The sequence below is a fragment of the Rhinolophus sinicus genome, linkage group LG14 (assembly GCF_036562045.2).
Source record: "Rhinolophus sinicus isolate RSC01 linkage group LG14, ASM3656204v1, whole genome shotgun sequence".
Classification (NCBI taxonomy): domain Eukaryota; kingdom Metazoa; phylum Chordata; class Mammalia; order Chiroptera; family Rhinolophidae; genus Rhinolophus; species Rhinolophus sinicus.
Window position 1 is genome coordinate 6361192 of NC_133763.1, and position 13286 is coordinate 6374477.

At 39.1% G+C, this 13286-nt stretch overlaps 1 protein-coding gene and 1 long non-coding RNA gene across 2 annotated transcripts in view; one reads left to right on the forward strand and one right to left on the reverse strand.

Annotated features, from left to right (window-relative positions):
- Positions 1 to 7337: 7337 nt before the first annotated feature.
- LOC141568444 (uncharacterized) overlaps positions 7338 to 13286 on the reverse strand; it is a 67479-nt gene continuing 61530 nt past the window's right edge. Inside the window, exon 3 of the long non-coding RNA XR_012491571.1 lies at positions 7338 to 10542. This is a non-coding gene — a long non-coding RNA (uncharacterized LOC141568444). The remainder of the gene's footprint in view (positions 10543 to 13286) is intronic.
- Positions 11593 to 13286, forward strand: part of LOC109443976 (large ribosomal subunit protein uL5) — a 47000-nt gene continuing 45306 nt past the window's right edge. Inside the window, exon 1 of the mRNA XM_074318810.1 lies at positions 11593 to 12151. Within this exon, the coding sequence (XP_074174911.1) occupies positions 11593 to 12151 (559 nt within the window). The remainder of the gene's footprint in view (positions 12152 to 13286) is intronic.

A 13286-nucleotide genomic window follows, 5' to 3' on the forward strand; every position in this document is an offset into this window, starting at 1 on the left:
TTAGAATGAAATGTCAGGCGCACAGATGGTACAAGCTGGCACCCTGCCATCCCGCCAACTGCTGCTGAGAGCAGCTACCCCACTGCTGACAGCTGCTCAGCCACGTCCCAAACCAGCAGATGTCAAAACTTTCCAGCTGAGGGAGGTTAGAAAAGCAAAGAGGAGGGGTTTCCCATCACAGCAGTGATGATGACTGTTTTACTGCTGTTGTATCCATTACCTGTTGTCATACTGTACCAATCAAGAGGCAGTCGGCAAGCAGCGAGACACAAATTTAAAATGATGATTCTAATAATCATAACATAAATAAACACAATATGGCTATAATTCAGTGCAAGGATAAAACCGGCACAGGCAGCGAACGGAATCACTGAACTTTGCACTAAGCTCTCCATCAGCTGAGCAACATAGTTTAACATACATGTTCAAAGGGGGAAAAAATGTTCTAACATTTCCAAATCAGGTCACTTAAGAGGCCGCAAAGTATTTTCCATCCGATCTTCAGACAACATGTTCCCTTTGTTTTCAGCATGCACACCTAGGGATGAAATTATTATTACTTTTTTCTGGTGTCTTTTGTTGTTTATAATTTATAGATGAATTTATGAGATGATAATTTATGTTTCCCTCTATCCTTATACACACCTTAGGGAGTCGCCAAAAAGAGATAACAGAACATTATCCATGAAAAAACTAAAAAACGAAACTGAAGTCTAATTAGAAAATAAAATCACAACTGGATTATCATTTTGGTTGGAAAACAGCTTCAGAATTCTGACCTAAATGTTGTGTTAATTCTGTGACTGAAAAAAAATTAAAAAAAAAATAAATAAATAAATAAATTAGTGATCTTATTATGATCTTATTATTAGTGATCTTATTATTATTAATGGAAAATTTAAGTTATTTCTAAACACAGGAGGACTGGATTATAAACCCTAATACTGATTTCTGACTTTAGAAAACAGCAATTTTGTGTCTGCTTGTTATTAAACATGGAAAGTGTGGAAGTGTGAAAGTAGTCTCCTTTCAATGATGTTATTTTGAGTCACTCGCTTTAACAGCATGAGTGCAGGTGGATATTATAACTTAAATGCCATAGGAAATATGCCATAAAATTTAAAATTCATGTGTCTGCTATTTCTACTTCAGTCAGACATCATTTATTGATAAATTATCCATTCAGTGTTACATAAGTAAGCGTACATACAAACAAAAACACAATGTCAAAGCCTTTTCAGTATTTAGAAGGAGTTAAAATCACACACATGCCAACCACTCCCTCTAATTAGGGGAAATTATCATAATACTAACAGATATATGGGCCAAGTATCAGGGTTTTTTTGTCATGCATAACCAAAACTAACTTATACCATGAGGAGGTTTATCAGAAAGGTATGGAATGGTTCACAGTATGTTAAAAATATTTTGGTTTTGGTTTTTTTAGATGAACTGACTTGCAAAGAGACAACTTAGGGAGCTAAGTGGCAGAAGCAACGGAGAATGTAAAACACCAAGATGAATCAGCTCAAATTATTTCTTCTGCTAAGACCTTAAAGTCGGTTCAGTGGCCTACTTTGGTTTATATGCACAAACTAGGTGTCTGCAGAGCATCGTTGTTCTTTTTGTTTTGTTTTTTAATTACAGTTTACTGGGGTGACGATTGTTAGTAAAGTTACATAGATTTCAGGTGTACAATGCTGTAATACATCATCTGTATATCACATTGTGTGTTCACCACCCAGAGTCAGTTCTCCTTCTATCACCATATATTGGATCCCCTTTACCCTCATCTGCCATCCTGTCCCTGCCTTACCCTCTGGTAACCACTAAACTATTGTCTGTGTCTATGAGTTTTTGTTCCTTCATTTGTTTGTTTTGTTCTTTTGTTGTTTTCAGTTTTATATGCCACGTATCAGTGAAATCATATGGTTCTCGATTTTTTCTGTCTGACCTAGTTCGCTCAGCATAATAATCTCAAGATCCACCCATGTTGTCGCAAATGGCACTATTTCATCTTTTCTTATGACAGAGTAGTATTCCATTGTGTATATGTACCACAACTTCTTTATCCAATTATCTATCAAAGGACACTTTGGTTGTTTCTATGTCTTGGCCACCGTAAATAGAGCTGCAATGAACATCAGAGCACATATATCTTTATGGATAAGTGTTTTCAGAGTTTTGGGTAGATATCCAGAGAGGGATTACAGTCCATCTTCATTAATGGTTTGAACAAAACTAAAATAAACATTTAGGTTGTTATTATCAGACGAAGAGTAAGTGGATTCCACTTGTCAAATACAATAGTGGCAAAGGAGACCGATATCCTGTGCGGTCAGTGATAAAGGATTCCATGAAAGGATTTGATGCAAGTTTGATGAAAACTAGGGAGGAGTATAAGCGAGGGTAGGCAGAGGTATTTCAGGTGTGAAGTTGAAAATAAGGTTTTGCAAATGCTGATAAGAAGCGTGGCTGATTTGAGCACCAAACATCTCACCAGAACAAACCAATAGCATGAATGAGAGTGACAACTCTCATTGCTGGTACTTGTACTAAGTTATTTTACTGAATACTACATTTCTATGGCATTTTACATAAAATGCTTTCTCAGTTAGATTCTTCTTTGATTCTTACAATAGCCCTGAGAAACACATGTTACACATATTCAGAGATTGTTTTATATAAAGAGTCAGGTGGCATTTTATAGGTACATTAGAGTCAACATAGGAAAAGATTTTGTTGCAAACACACAGGAAGAATTTAATATTTCTCAGAGAGGTTTTTAGAAAGCTAGAATTCTTTCTTAGTGGGTGTTGTTTTTCTAGCAGCAATAGATATGAAATCTTTTAACTATTATTTCCTTTTTCATTATTTTATTCCAAAAACATTATTTGAGTAAGTAGCAAATGTCAGGCTTAAATCTAGATACCGAGAGTAGTGAGGAAAATGAGATGTAACCCTGCCCTCAAGAAATGTAAACTCTAATATGGAGCCCCAATTATGTATACAAGTGTAAAAATTGTTCATAATTGTTAGAGCAGAGTTGGAATGCAGTATCATGTGGCTACAACAGGGTCAGGTCTACAGGGGTCCATCAAGAAAAATGCTCTTGAGAGTGACATGACTTTCAATATATTTGAAAATCAGTCTGTTTCAACAATTCATAAAGGATCACTTAGCGTACAAAAACTAGCATAAAGATATTTATCAATTAAAATCAATACCAAAACTCATCCAAAATAAATCTGCTCCTAAAATGCACAAAAATACATTAAACAAAACAATGAAATGTTTGTGGTTTGAACTTTTCTTTTTGTGAAGTGTCTCTTTGAAAAAATTTTAACATATTAAAATTAGAATGCTACTAAATTCAGTGTAGGTGTTCAAAGGAAAATGTCTCAATTTTGACTACCTGTTGAGCATAGAATGACATATTAAGGACACACAATATATAATATTAAACTGTTCCTTGACTTCTACAGAAGTTCCAATACTGAAAAGTGATAGATAGATATATATTAAACTGAAATTATGGGTATGGTGAAAATCCTTTTGAATAATTTATTGAACAAAAACTGAAAATAACAAATCCCATTAAAGTATAGGTAGGTGTATAAAATTGTATACTTTTACTATCTCTGTTCAAATGTTGAATAAAGTTAATCATATTCTATTTATGTATACATATATATTTGATTTTCTAGAAAAATGTCTAATTACACTGTGGTAATTCTGTGTTTTATGCCATTGATTTAAAGTAATTTACAAAAAGTTACTTTGGACAGAAATACCATTAGATACTAGAGTGCTGCACCTTTTTAAACTCATAAACATAATGGTAGTTCATTGTTAGTTCAAGTCACATCATTCAACCTCATTAGACATCAGGTAACATATTTTTCTGGAATTCTTGTTTTGTTTGCTTTTGCATCATTCAACTCTCTTTTACAGACAAGGGTTTCTTCTTTCCCTACACTCATGGGTACACAGATTATAATTTTCAACTTCCGTCTTCCATATCCTACCAATATGAAATGTGTATTTTGTCCAAGGGTTAAATATACAAGTGAAATTCATTATTTGTAAGAATTGTAAAATATCTTAAATTTTATAGTGTTTTACAGTTTATGAATCGCCTTCGCATATAGTATTTCACATAGTCCTCACTATGCAACAACACAGGTGATGGTCTCATCCGCACTTTTCAATGAGTTGCTCTGGATTACACAACAACGACGTAGCAGAGCTAAGACCAACCCAAAGTCACCACCCAATTCCAGTGCTCTTTCCAATGTAACAGCATCTCCAGATGGCCTGCCTCTGGCTAGCCACATGACAAGGAATGGAGGGAAAAATCTGTCGGCATAGTGTAATAGTATTACTGCTGTTTTGTCAATTACGCCTATTTTCATGTCTTGGAATCAAATGAGAGACTGGCCTCAAAGAAGCAAAACACACAGTCATCTTGTTTTGTTAGCAACCACAATTAAAAGCCGAAGACCTCTAGATAGCCTGGAAAAATGAACCAGGGATATTTAGTGAACAGTTGTAAAAAATATCATGGTGCAGGCATTAAATATTTAAACAGATATCATGTAGCTTCTGTTCTTTGAAGATTTAATAGTGCAAATAAATGATAGATTCTTTATCAGAATAAATACATTTAGATTGACAGATATGCCTATTTAGGAAAATAATAAAAGCATTGTCAGATTAAAGTAAAACATCTTGTTTAGACAAATCTTTGCTCTGCAGCCCAGGAACTCATCCGCTGAGACACAGGAGGGCAAGAGAGAGAGGGGAGAAGAGAGAAGGGAGAAAAGAGAGGGGAGAGAGAGAGAGATTGAGAGAGAGAGAGAGAGAGAGAGAGAGAGAGAGAGAGGAAGCAAGGTAACTCAGGGAACTGATGAGGATTATTACATAGTGTAAAATACTAATGCAGTAAGAACATTAGTTCTGACTCTGAGAAGATTCTAAACAGCTCTTCTCTAAGTGACAGCCTCCCTACCCCAAACATCATTCCCCCAAATACCTAAATTTCATTTACGTTTTATTTGTTTCATGAATAAATGAGTTCGTTTTTGCACACTGTTTTAATTCCACTAGAGGATTGTTCTCTAAGAAAAAATGATGTTTTTTAAACATCTGCACATCTCCATGAGAGTTAAAACACTATTATTGCTAGTGGAATCACAGAATAAAATGATGGGGATGAGGGGGATTTAGCTATTGCTGAGCACAAAACCTCCATTTTAAACGTGATGGATGCTGGCTTGAACTTGAAGCTATTTGCATAAAATCACAAAGCCCAACAATGTCACAACTGAGTACTTAAAGTCTTCTCCTGAAGCTCCATGTAAGGATAATAATAATCATAGAAGTAATAATAATAAAACATTTGTGAGTACTCAGCTGGAACTGCCAGGGCTCTGAGCTAATCCCCTTTATCATAATATTAAACGGTACAACCTGCACAGGTTTTCTCAACCTGTGATGAGCCGTTAGACTCGGATTCCGAACTGAAAGGAAAGACAAGAGAATGGATTGATCCTAATTTTGATGACAGAAGGTCCGTGTTTCTCACTGTTAGATATTCGGGTTTTGCCTAAGATTTAAGAGCATTCCTTACAAGCTTCCTTTCAACGTATCTGTTGATACCATGTATCCCTACCTTCCAAGGAAATCTAGTGAGCTCTACTTTTCTTTTGTGATAGACTGTTATTAGATAGAATCAATGGCTTAAAGTCAGTGTTCTATAATATTCTCGTTCTATGTCAGAAGTTCTCAACCTGTAATATTCATTACATATACGAGGTCTGACAATTAAGTTTGTGAACTTGTTGCATCAGAGGGATTATTCATTATGAATTTGTACAAACTGGACAGTTAACCAAATTTACTATTTGCAAGTGCTGAAAAGTCTGTCTGAAAAAGTTAGATGACCTGAACTTTTTGCCAACAATTCATGGCTCTTGCATCACGACAATGCACCAGCTCACACGGCACTGTCTGTGAGGGAGTTTTTGGCCAGTAAACAAATAACTCTATTGGAACACCCTCCCTACTCACCTGATCTGGCCCCCAATGAGTTCTTTCTTTATCTGAAGATAAAGGAAATATTGAAAGGAAGATATTTTGATGACAGGACATCAAGGGTAATATGACGACAGCTCTGATGCCCATTCCAAAAAAAGAGTTCCAAAATTGCTTTGAGGGGTGGACTAGGCACTAACATCAGTGCATAGCTTCCCAAGGGGAGTACTTTGAAGGTGACCATAGAGATATTCAGCAATGAGGTATGTAGCACTTTTTCTAGGATGAGTTCATGAACTTAATTGTCTGACCTCATATACTTCGTTTTTAAAAATAGTTTATAATCTTTATTAGACATCACTCTATAAAATTCACAATTATTTCAAGTACTTAAAAGCAATAGAAAGGAAGAATCTATAATTCCTACCTGTGCTAATTTAGACCGCTGCCCCCCTCCATCTAGTTAGTCTGGCTTATAGTAGTTTCTCTTATTTTAGAATAAACAGATTGATTATGCTTTCCATTCTCTCTAGCATGCACACTTCCTGTGCCAGGCAGACAAAATGCTTTCCAGCCATCAAAGTTCAGATTGAATGCCACCTCCATTGCACAGCCTTCACAAGTCACCCTCCTAGAAGTCATTGGCCCTTCTTTAAATTTTAATTGTCATTTGAGACTCTCAATGACTTATCACATATTTTGGATTAGAACTATTTATGTACATGTCTTATCAGTCTTCCTAGATGAGAATATCTTTGGACTCGGAACCCTATAAACTTTATCAGAAAACCAAGGAGAGTGCCTTGCATAAATTCTCAATAAATATGTGTTTATTTTTTAAAGAATGCATGAGTGCATGATGAGTGGAAGCCATAAGGAATGTGAAGAAAAAAGAAATAGGAGAGACATGTTCTGAATGGGCTGGAGAAAAATGTCTCGAGACTCTCTTATATTGGCTCACAGTCAAATCACTAAAGACTGTTCCCAAAGTCACACTTTCACATTAAATATCTACCTCTATGTGATCACCAGAAGACATATGCAACTCTTTAAAGAAATTATCCAAAGATGCTACATACCATTGCCATTTGCTGGCTATAACTATAAACCTTTATAGCAAGTGAGAGAAAAAAGAAAACAAACAAACAAACAAACAACAACAACAAAAACTGAGTAACCATTGACGTGACATAGAATGAAAAAATTCCACATTCAAATTCAGCTTTATTTTGTTTCTATATCTTCCACTGGCTTTCAAGGGAAATAACCATGAATGACATGGACCAGGTTTTGTGGAGAAAATACAGCTATCTGATTTGATTGATTGATTGATGATTGATTGATTTGCAGCTCCCTATCTTGACTTATGAAATATGAAATTTAGCTCCCATATAAAAAAATCTAAAATGAACTTAAACTTTAGAAGTAACACTACATATATGTAAACACGTTTTGCCTTCTGTGTGGGAGGCGCTGTTAGATCTACACAGGGAAGAGCCAGAAGGTGTGGACTCTTACCCTCCTGGTGTGTACAGTCCTGAAATTCAATCACCATGAATCAATCCACCACACAATGACAATGTTGGTAAAGAAAGAAAAAGAGAGAAAGGAGAAGCATTTGGGTGAGCACTGAAGAGAGGGATAGGTGATAGCGTGAGAGGCAGGAGGTTTCCTCAAAGAGGAGACGTAAGAGGTCAGCTTTGAAGCATTTATCCATCGGTCCTCTAAAATTATCATTTATAATTCCATAGATTGCTGAATAAATAATGGATGATTTAAAGTTGTAGAGTTCCACATTGATTTTTATTTAACCTCAGCTTTAGGATGTGTTTCCTTCACTCTAACAGAAAATAAATCAATTGTTGAAAAACATATCTCCAACTAAACATGCATAGTTTCATTCGATTGTAGACTGAGTACCTAGTTGGAATGCTTGTATTTTTGCAGTGTTATTGATGAACAAGTGCAGAGTCATCGCACTGACATTTAAACCAAATCGTTTTTCTGGGATGCACTGATATATTAAGAAGAGGTGTAAGGTGCTGTATTGCTACATGTGTAAGTACAACCTTCCTGCTGACCTTACAATGCACTTAGTATCTTACACTTCACTAATGCTGTCTCTACTACCACAAGCAATTTATTCTGTCCCCTGTTCTTCAAGTGCTCATAAATCAGCATTAGATCCTTTTTACCGAGTTGCTGATTTTAAGCCAGCACAGTAAGAAGGAGCATTTGGATTCAAAGTATAATATTGGCACACATATTGATTTTAATTAGTCTAATTAGTTCATTACACCAAAAATCACACAGATCATTTATTACATCAAACCTAATGGCATATGATCAAGGATTTAATATGATAATGAAGATCAATTATCACTCATAAAGGAAGTCATTAACACGTGGAAACATTGTCAAGCTGAATACCATTACAAATTATGAAATCATAGATAAGACAATTTGCATATACACACTAATATTATTGTATAGTCAACCTCTGGTAAAAATGAATGTATTTTTGTTTCTAAATTAATTGTTCTGTGTCTGTTATGACTATTTTAAGCTATGCTCAAGCTAGTTAACATAGGTTGGAGGTTTAAATACTTATGACTCTACCTGGGGAATTCCAGCGGTGCCACTCTTGCAAAAACAGTAACATGATTGGCTAAGACTAAAGTCTGTTTAGATGTCTCTTTTTCCTGCACCTTGAAAATGAAGAATTTGTTCATTTTGGCTGTTGACTGGTCCTGGCTATATCATATATCAATAAGCAAACAATCAATGACAGTTCGTGAAATATTTGAGATATCATGCAAGCTAATTGATGTGATTTTTAAATCTTTAATTAAGTAATAATAGCAACATAGAATTAGAACAAGGACCAGGCTATCTGCAAAAAGATTTCACATTGCAACACTACAGACTCATTTATTCATGCTTTTTGCAGCTTTAACATTACCGAGACATCTTGAATGAAAGCAGCCACTGTACGCCCCATCCCTAACCCAGTGCACTGCGATTTGTCACCTTTATTGCTGTCATTGCCCTCTGCTTAGGGTCCCTTCACTCTGTTTTAAATCCATTTGACAGTGGTGCACAAACCATCCAGAATTTATTTGTCTGGTGAGAACTTGTAAGGTAGTGTATAAAATATTTCCCTGGGATCCCGATAGAATATGATCTAATTGCCATTCCTCAAACGTTCAATGTCTCCAAAAATATGCAGTCTCCAGAGTTCTCCTGCACCTCTTTGGAGAGTTCCCAGGCAAACGGTGATGACTTGTTATTGACAATGATGGATAGAAAAATCTAACTTTGCATTGAAATGTTCCTGGGTGGTAAACTACAGCCACTAATAAACACAATGAAATTAAAATAAAATAAAATCTACCTAAAATATCACTTTATTCTGTTGTGAAGACAGCAAATTGGGAAACCACGCTCCATGGTTTCTCCACCTGTCTCCTCACTTCGCTGTGTGTACGTCGGAAGCTTGACGTGAGGATTGGATGAGTTAATACTTCTATCGGACTTAGTGTCTGCCAGGCAGCCGTCACTCGGGTGGTAGCTATCATTACTAGGAAGAGGCAGGTACTGGTGTCTTCTGTGTCTGACATTTGCTAATCGAGCAGCATCCCAGAGCAGGCTGCAGGGCAATGAGCATACATTGCTGTCTGCCCAGGGTGAGGCAGACGCCTCAGCGTAAAATTGCTTAATCTCTTAATGCCTTTCTCTTACCAGACGCTCACCTCTGTGCACCCTCCTACTGCCATTATCTTTGAAAGACCAAACTGATTTTGTCTTTCACCAGCCCCTCTTGTCGAGGAGAAGAAAGTCCAGTTCAAACTCCTTCGCATGGCATTTCTCAATCCTCCCCAGCCCAACTCTCCATTCAAGATAGGAGGGCTGCCCAGTGCCGGTTCCTACTGGCCCCTGGCAGGCCTCGTGCCCGTAAGCCTCTGGGTTTGCCACATCTTAGCTCTGTTTCCTCGTGGCTTCCTCCCTTCCTCCCTAGTCAGTCGCTAATGATGGTTCAGTATCCTTCTTCTCCAAATGCATTCCTTTCTTCGCTCTGAGCTCTATGGGTCTGGGTAAGTGATTTACCCTCTCTAAACTTGAACTTCTCCTGTGAAGTGGATTGGTGAAGAGATTATGAACAAAACGTCCTTAGAGTCCAGCACAGACTACATGCTCAATGAATTGTAGTCGTTGTGTATTGTTCACATCGCTGGCACTCCCGCTTTCAGTTTTCATCCCGCAGAGAGTGGCGCATTCACTGGGATCAAAGCATCTGCGTCCTTGGATGATAGGTGCCCAGGTACTGAGCAATGTGATACTCAGTAGAACACCACCAGTTGGCAATGTGGAGGCAGAGCTTAAAACCCTGTAGCCGAAGGATGTGCCCATTGCCTTGAGAGAAGGCTCCTAACGGATGACACAGAGGCAACTGGAACGGAGGGGAGAACAATTCCAAAGGACACCAAGGCTGTCAACAAGGTCATCCTGCAAAAATGTTAAAAAATAAATCAAATGAAGTACGTTTACAGGAAACATTTAAATGTAGCAAAATCCTATTGTCTTCAGAGCTGCGGACACCCCAATACTCCCTGTTATGAAGCATGAGCCATGTGCCTACGGCTCAGGCCAGTCGCAAGTGCCCCTCCACTTCTTTTCATGATCTGTCAAATAAGCATTGCGCTTTCTCTGTCAAGAGCACCAGCTCCGGCGACTTAGGCACGGGGTTCTTTGTTTTTCATTCAGATAAGCTGAGTGTTTGCTTTAGAAGCCGAGTGTACAGACCTGTTGGCAAGTGGAGAGGCAGCCCCCGAGGAATAGACTGAAGCCGGCGGTGCAGGCCGGGCCGAGAGCGGAGCGCACACTGCTCTCCAGACGCCACTGCGCACAGCACGCCCAGCGCCCTAATTAATCTGTCGTTAACATCCGAGCCCACGCTGCACCCACCACACCTGGCCTGACAGCTGGATTGAAAGCACCGTTGACAGCTGGGGCTTATGCGCTGGCTTCAAGTGCAGGCCAGCATGGGCTTGCCAGGGGCCTAGCGCCCTGCCTAGCGGGGAAATGCTCCCTGAGCACAATGGCAGTCAATGAGAGTATTTTTGCTGGAATTTGGGGACTGGCCTTAGAGCATAAAATGCATGGTTTTGGCAACTGAATCTCTAATCCTGCTAAACATTGTAAAGTCTTGTGAACATTTGAAAAACGTCTCGTGTTAAGAAATAAGCTCCCACCTAGCAGTATTTTTAAACTAAAATGGGGACATAGAATCAGTGCAGGTCCTCGTGGCCAGGGGAGCGGAGGGTTGGGTAAAATATCCGGTCAACATCAAGTTCTCTCCCAAGCTTTGGCGACGCAGTAGATGCTCACGACTGAGCTCCTGAAGGGCAGGGTACGAGTCTCACCCCAGATGACAGCCCCCTCACTCAGTGGTGCACATTTGTATGTTAGGCCCCCATTCGGGTACCTCTAGCTCTCACAACAGCTCAGGGTGACTAAGGGCCTCCTGTGCTGCGATGGGTTCTTCTACTGCTTACTATGTTTGCGGTGCTTCCTTCTACTTGTTCGTGTAAACACAATACACAGGGTCGGGTTCATGTTGTCTCCAGAGTCAGCGTCCGCCAGCTCTGCCTCCACATCTGTGTGGGGAAGAGTGGAGACAGGCTGACCCGGGCAGCCAAGGGCCCAGAGCAGCTCCCGGGCCAGACCCCTGTGTTCTCCAAAGCTAGACACACCGTCAGATCCTTTGGCATCAGGAGAAATGAAAGGATCGCCGTCCACTGCACAGTCCGTGGGGCCACGGCAGAAGAGATCTTGGAGAAAGTTCTAAAGGTGCAAGAGTACGAGTTACGAAAAAGTAACTTCTCGGATACTGGAAACTTTGGTCTGGGGATCCAGGAACACATCGATCTGGGGATCAGATATGACCCAAGCATTGGTATCGACAGCCTCGGCTTCTGTGTGCTGCTGGGTAGGCCAGGTTTCAGCATCGCAGATAAGAAACACAGGGAAGGCTGCCCTGGGGCCAAACACAGAGTCTGCAAAGAGGAGGTGGTGCGTTGGTTCCAGCAGAAATCGGATGGGATCATCCTTTCTGGCAAATACATTCACGTTTTATCCAAAAGGCCCATACATTGTTTTCAGGGGGGAGGAAAGGAAGGAAGGAAGGAAGGAAGGAAGGAAGGAAGGAAGGAAGGAAGGAAGGAAGGAAGGAAGGAAGGAAGGAAGGAAGGAAGGAAAATCATAATGAAGGCAGTAAAAGTTGGAAAATTACATTTCACGTATCCTTGATTAGTAACTACAGCTGCTTAAAATAATATTTTTCCATATATCATAATATACTGAAAACTTTGATTCCATTGAGAAATGTCTGTCTGAACTGAGAAGACTCTGGCTTTCTCCTTTCTAGCCCACAGGAACTGTGACGTAATATCAGAAGACTTAGGGGAATGACAAAATTGGTATTAGAAACATGCCTCTTCATTCATTCATTCAACGAATAGAGCTGAGCCCAGGCGTGCAGTAGGCATTAGGGCTCGGAAGACTAACACGACTTAGTTTAGTACAGAGGTCGTCCCATATGTCTGAAGCAAGCCTCTTAAATTCTATGGCCCTTAAATCACTTATCTATACAAGTATATACAGTGTAGTTGCATTGTATAGTCTTCCCACCTTTAAAATATACCATTTTATTTGTCAGTAAAATATGGAAGCCTATCTTTGAACCATGGACCTAAAACCATCACCATAGACCACGTAGCACCACTCTAGATCCTAAACACTTAGGAGTGATCAAACATAACCCCATTTTTCAAACAAAATCTCTGACGTATTATTGCCTCAAGGAAATGAGAACTGTGAATGGATATCCTGTGAAGTTATGTTAGAAGGAATCGTTTACCCTCCTCCTCCTCAAGGTTTTTTAGAAGGTATATTTTATTTCATTTCTAATGGAGCAGGGGCACTTCACTAATTAGTGAATTTAAGTGAAACAGACCTTGTCTGATTCTGCCCCCTCTAGGTCTGTCTCCTCTGACAGACCTTAGGATACGCCCATATCTGTTTCTCTGTTGTGGTAGGACTACAATGGCAGAATTTACCCATAGGGAACTTGCAATAGAACCAGACAGGCATTCAGTTTGGGGTAGAAAAGTGCAAAAGGGGAAGTAGTAGGAAACTAATTGGCTGAAGTTGTAATCCATATTCTCCCAACAACTTTTGAATAGTAAAGC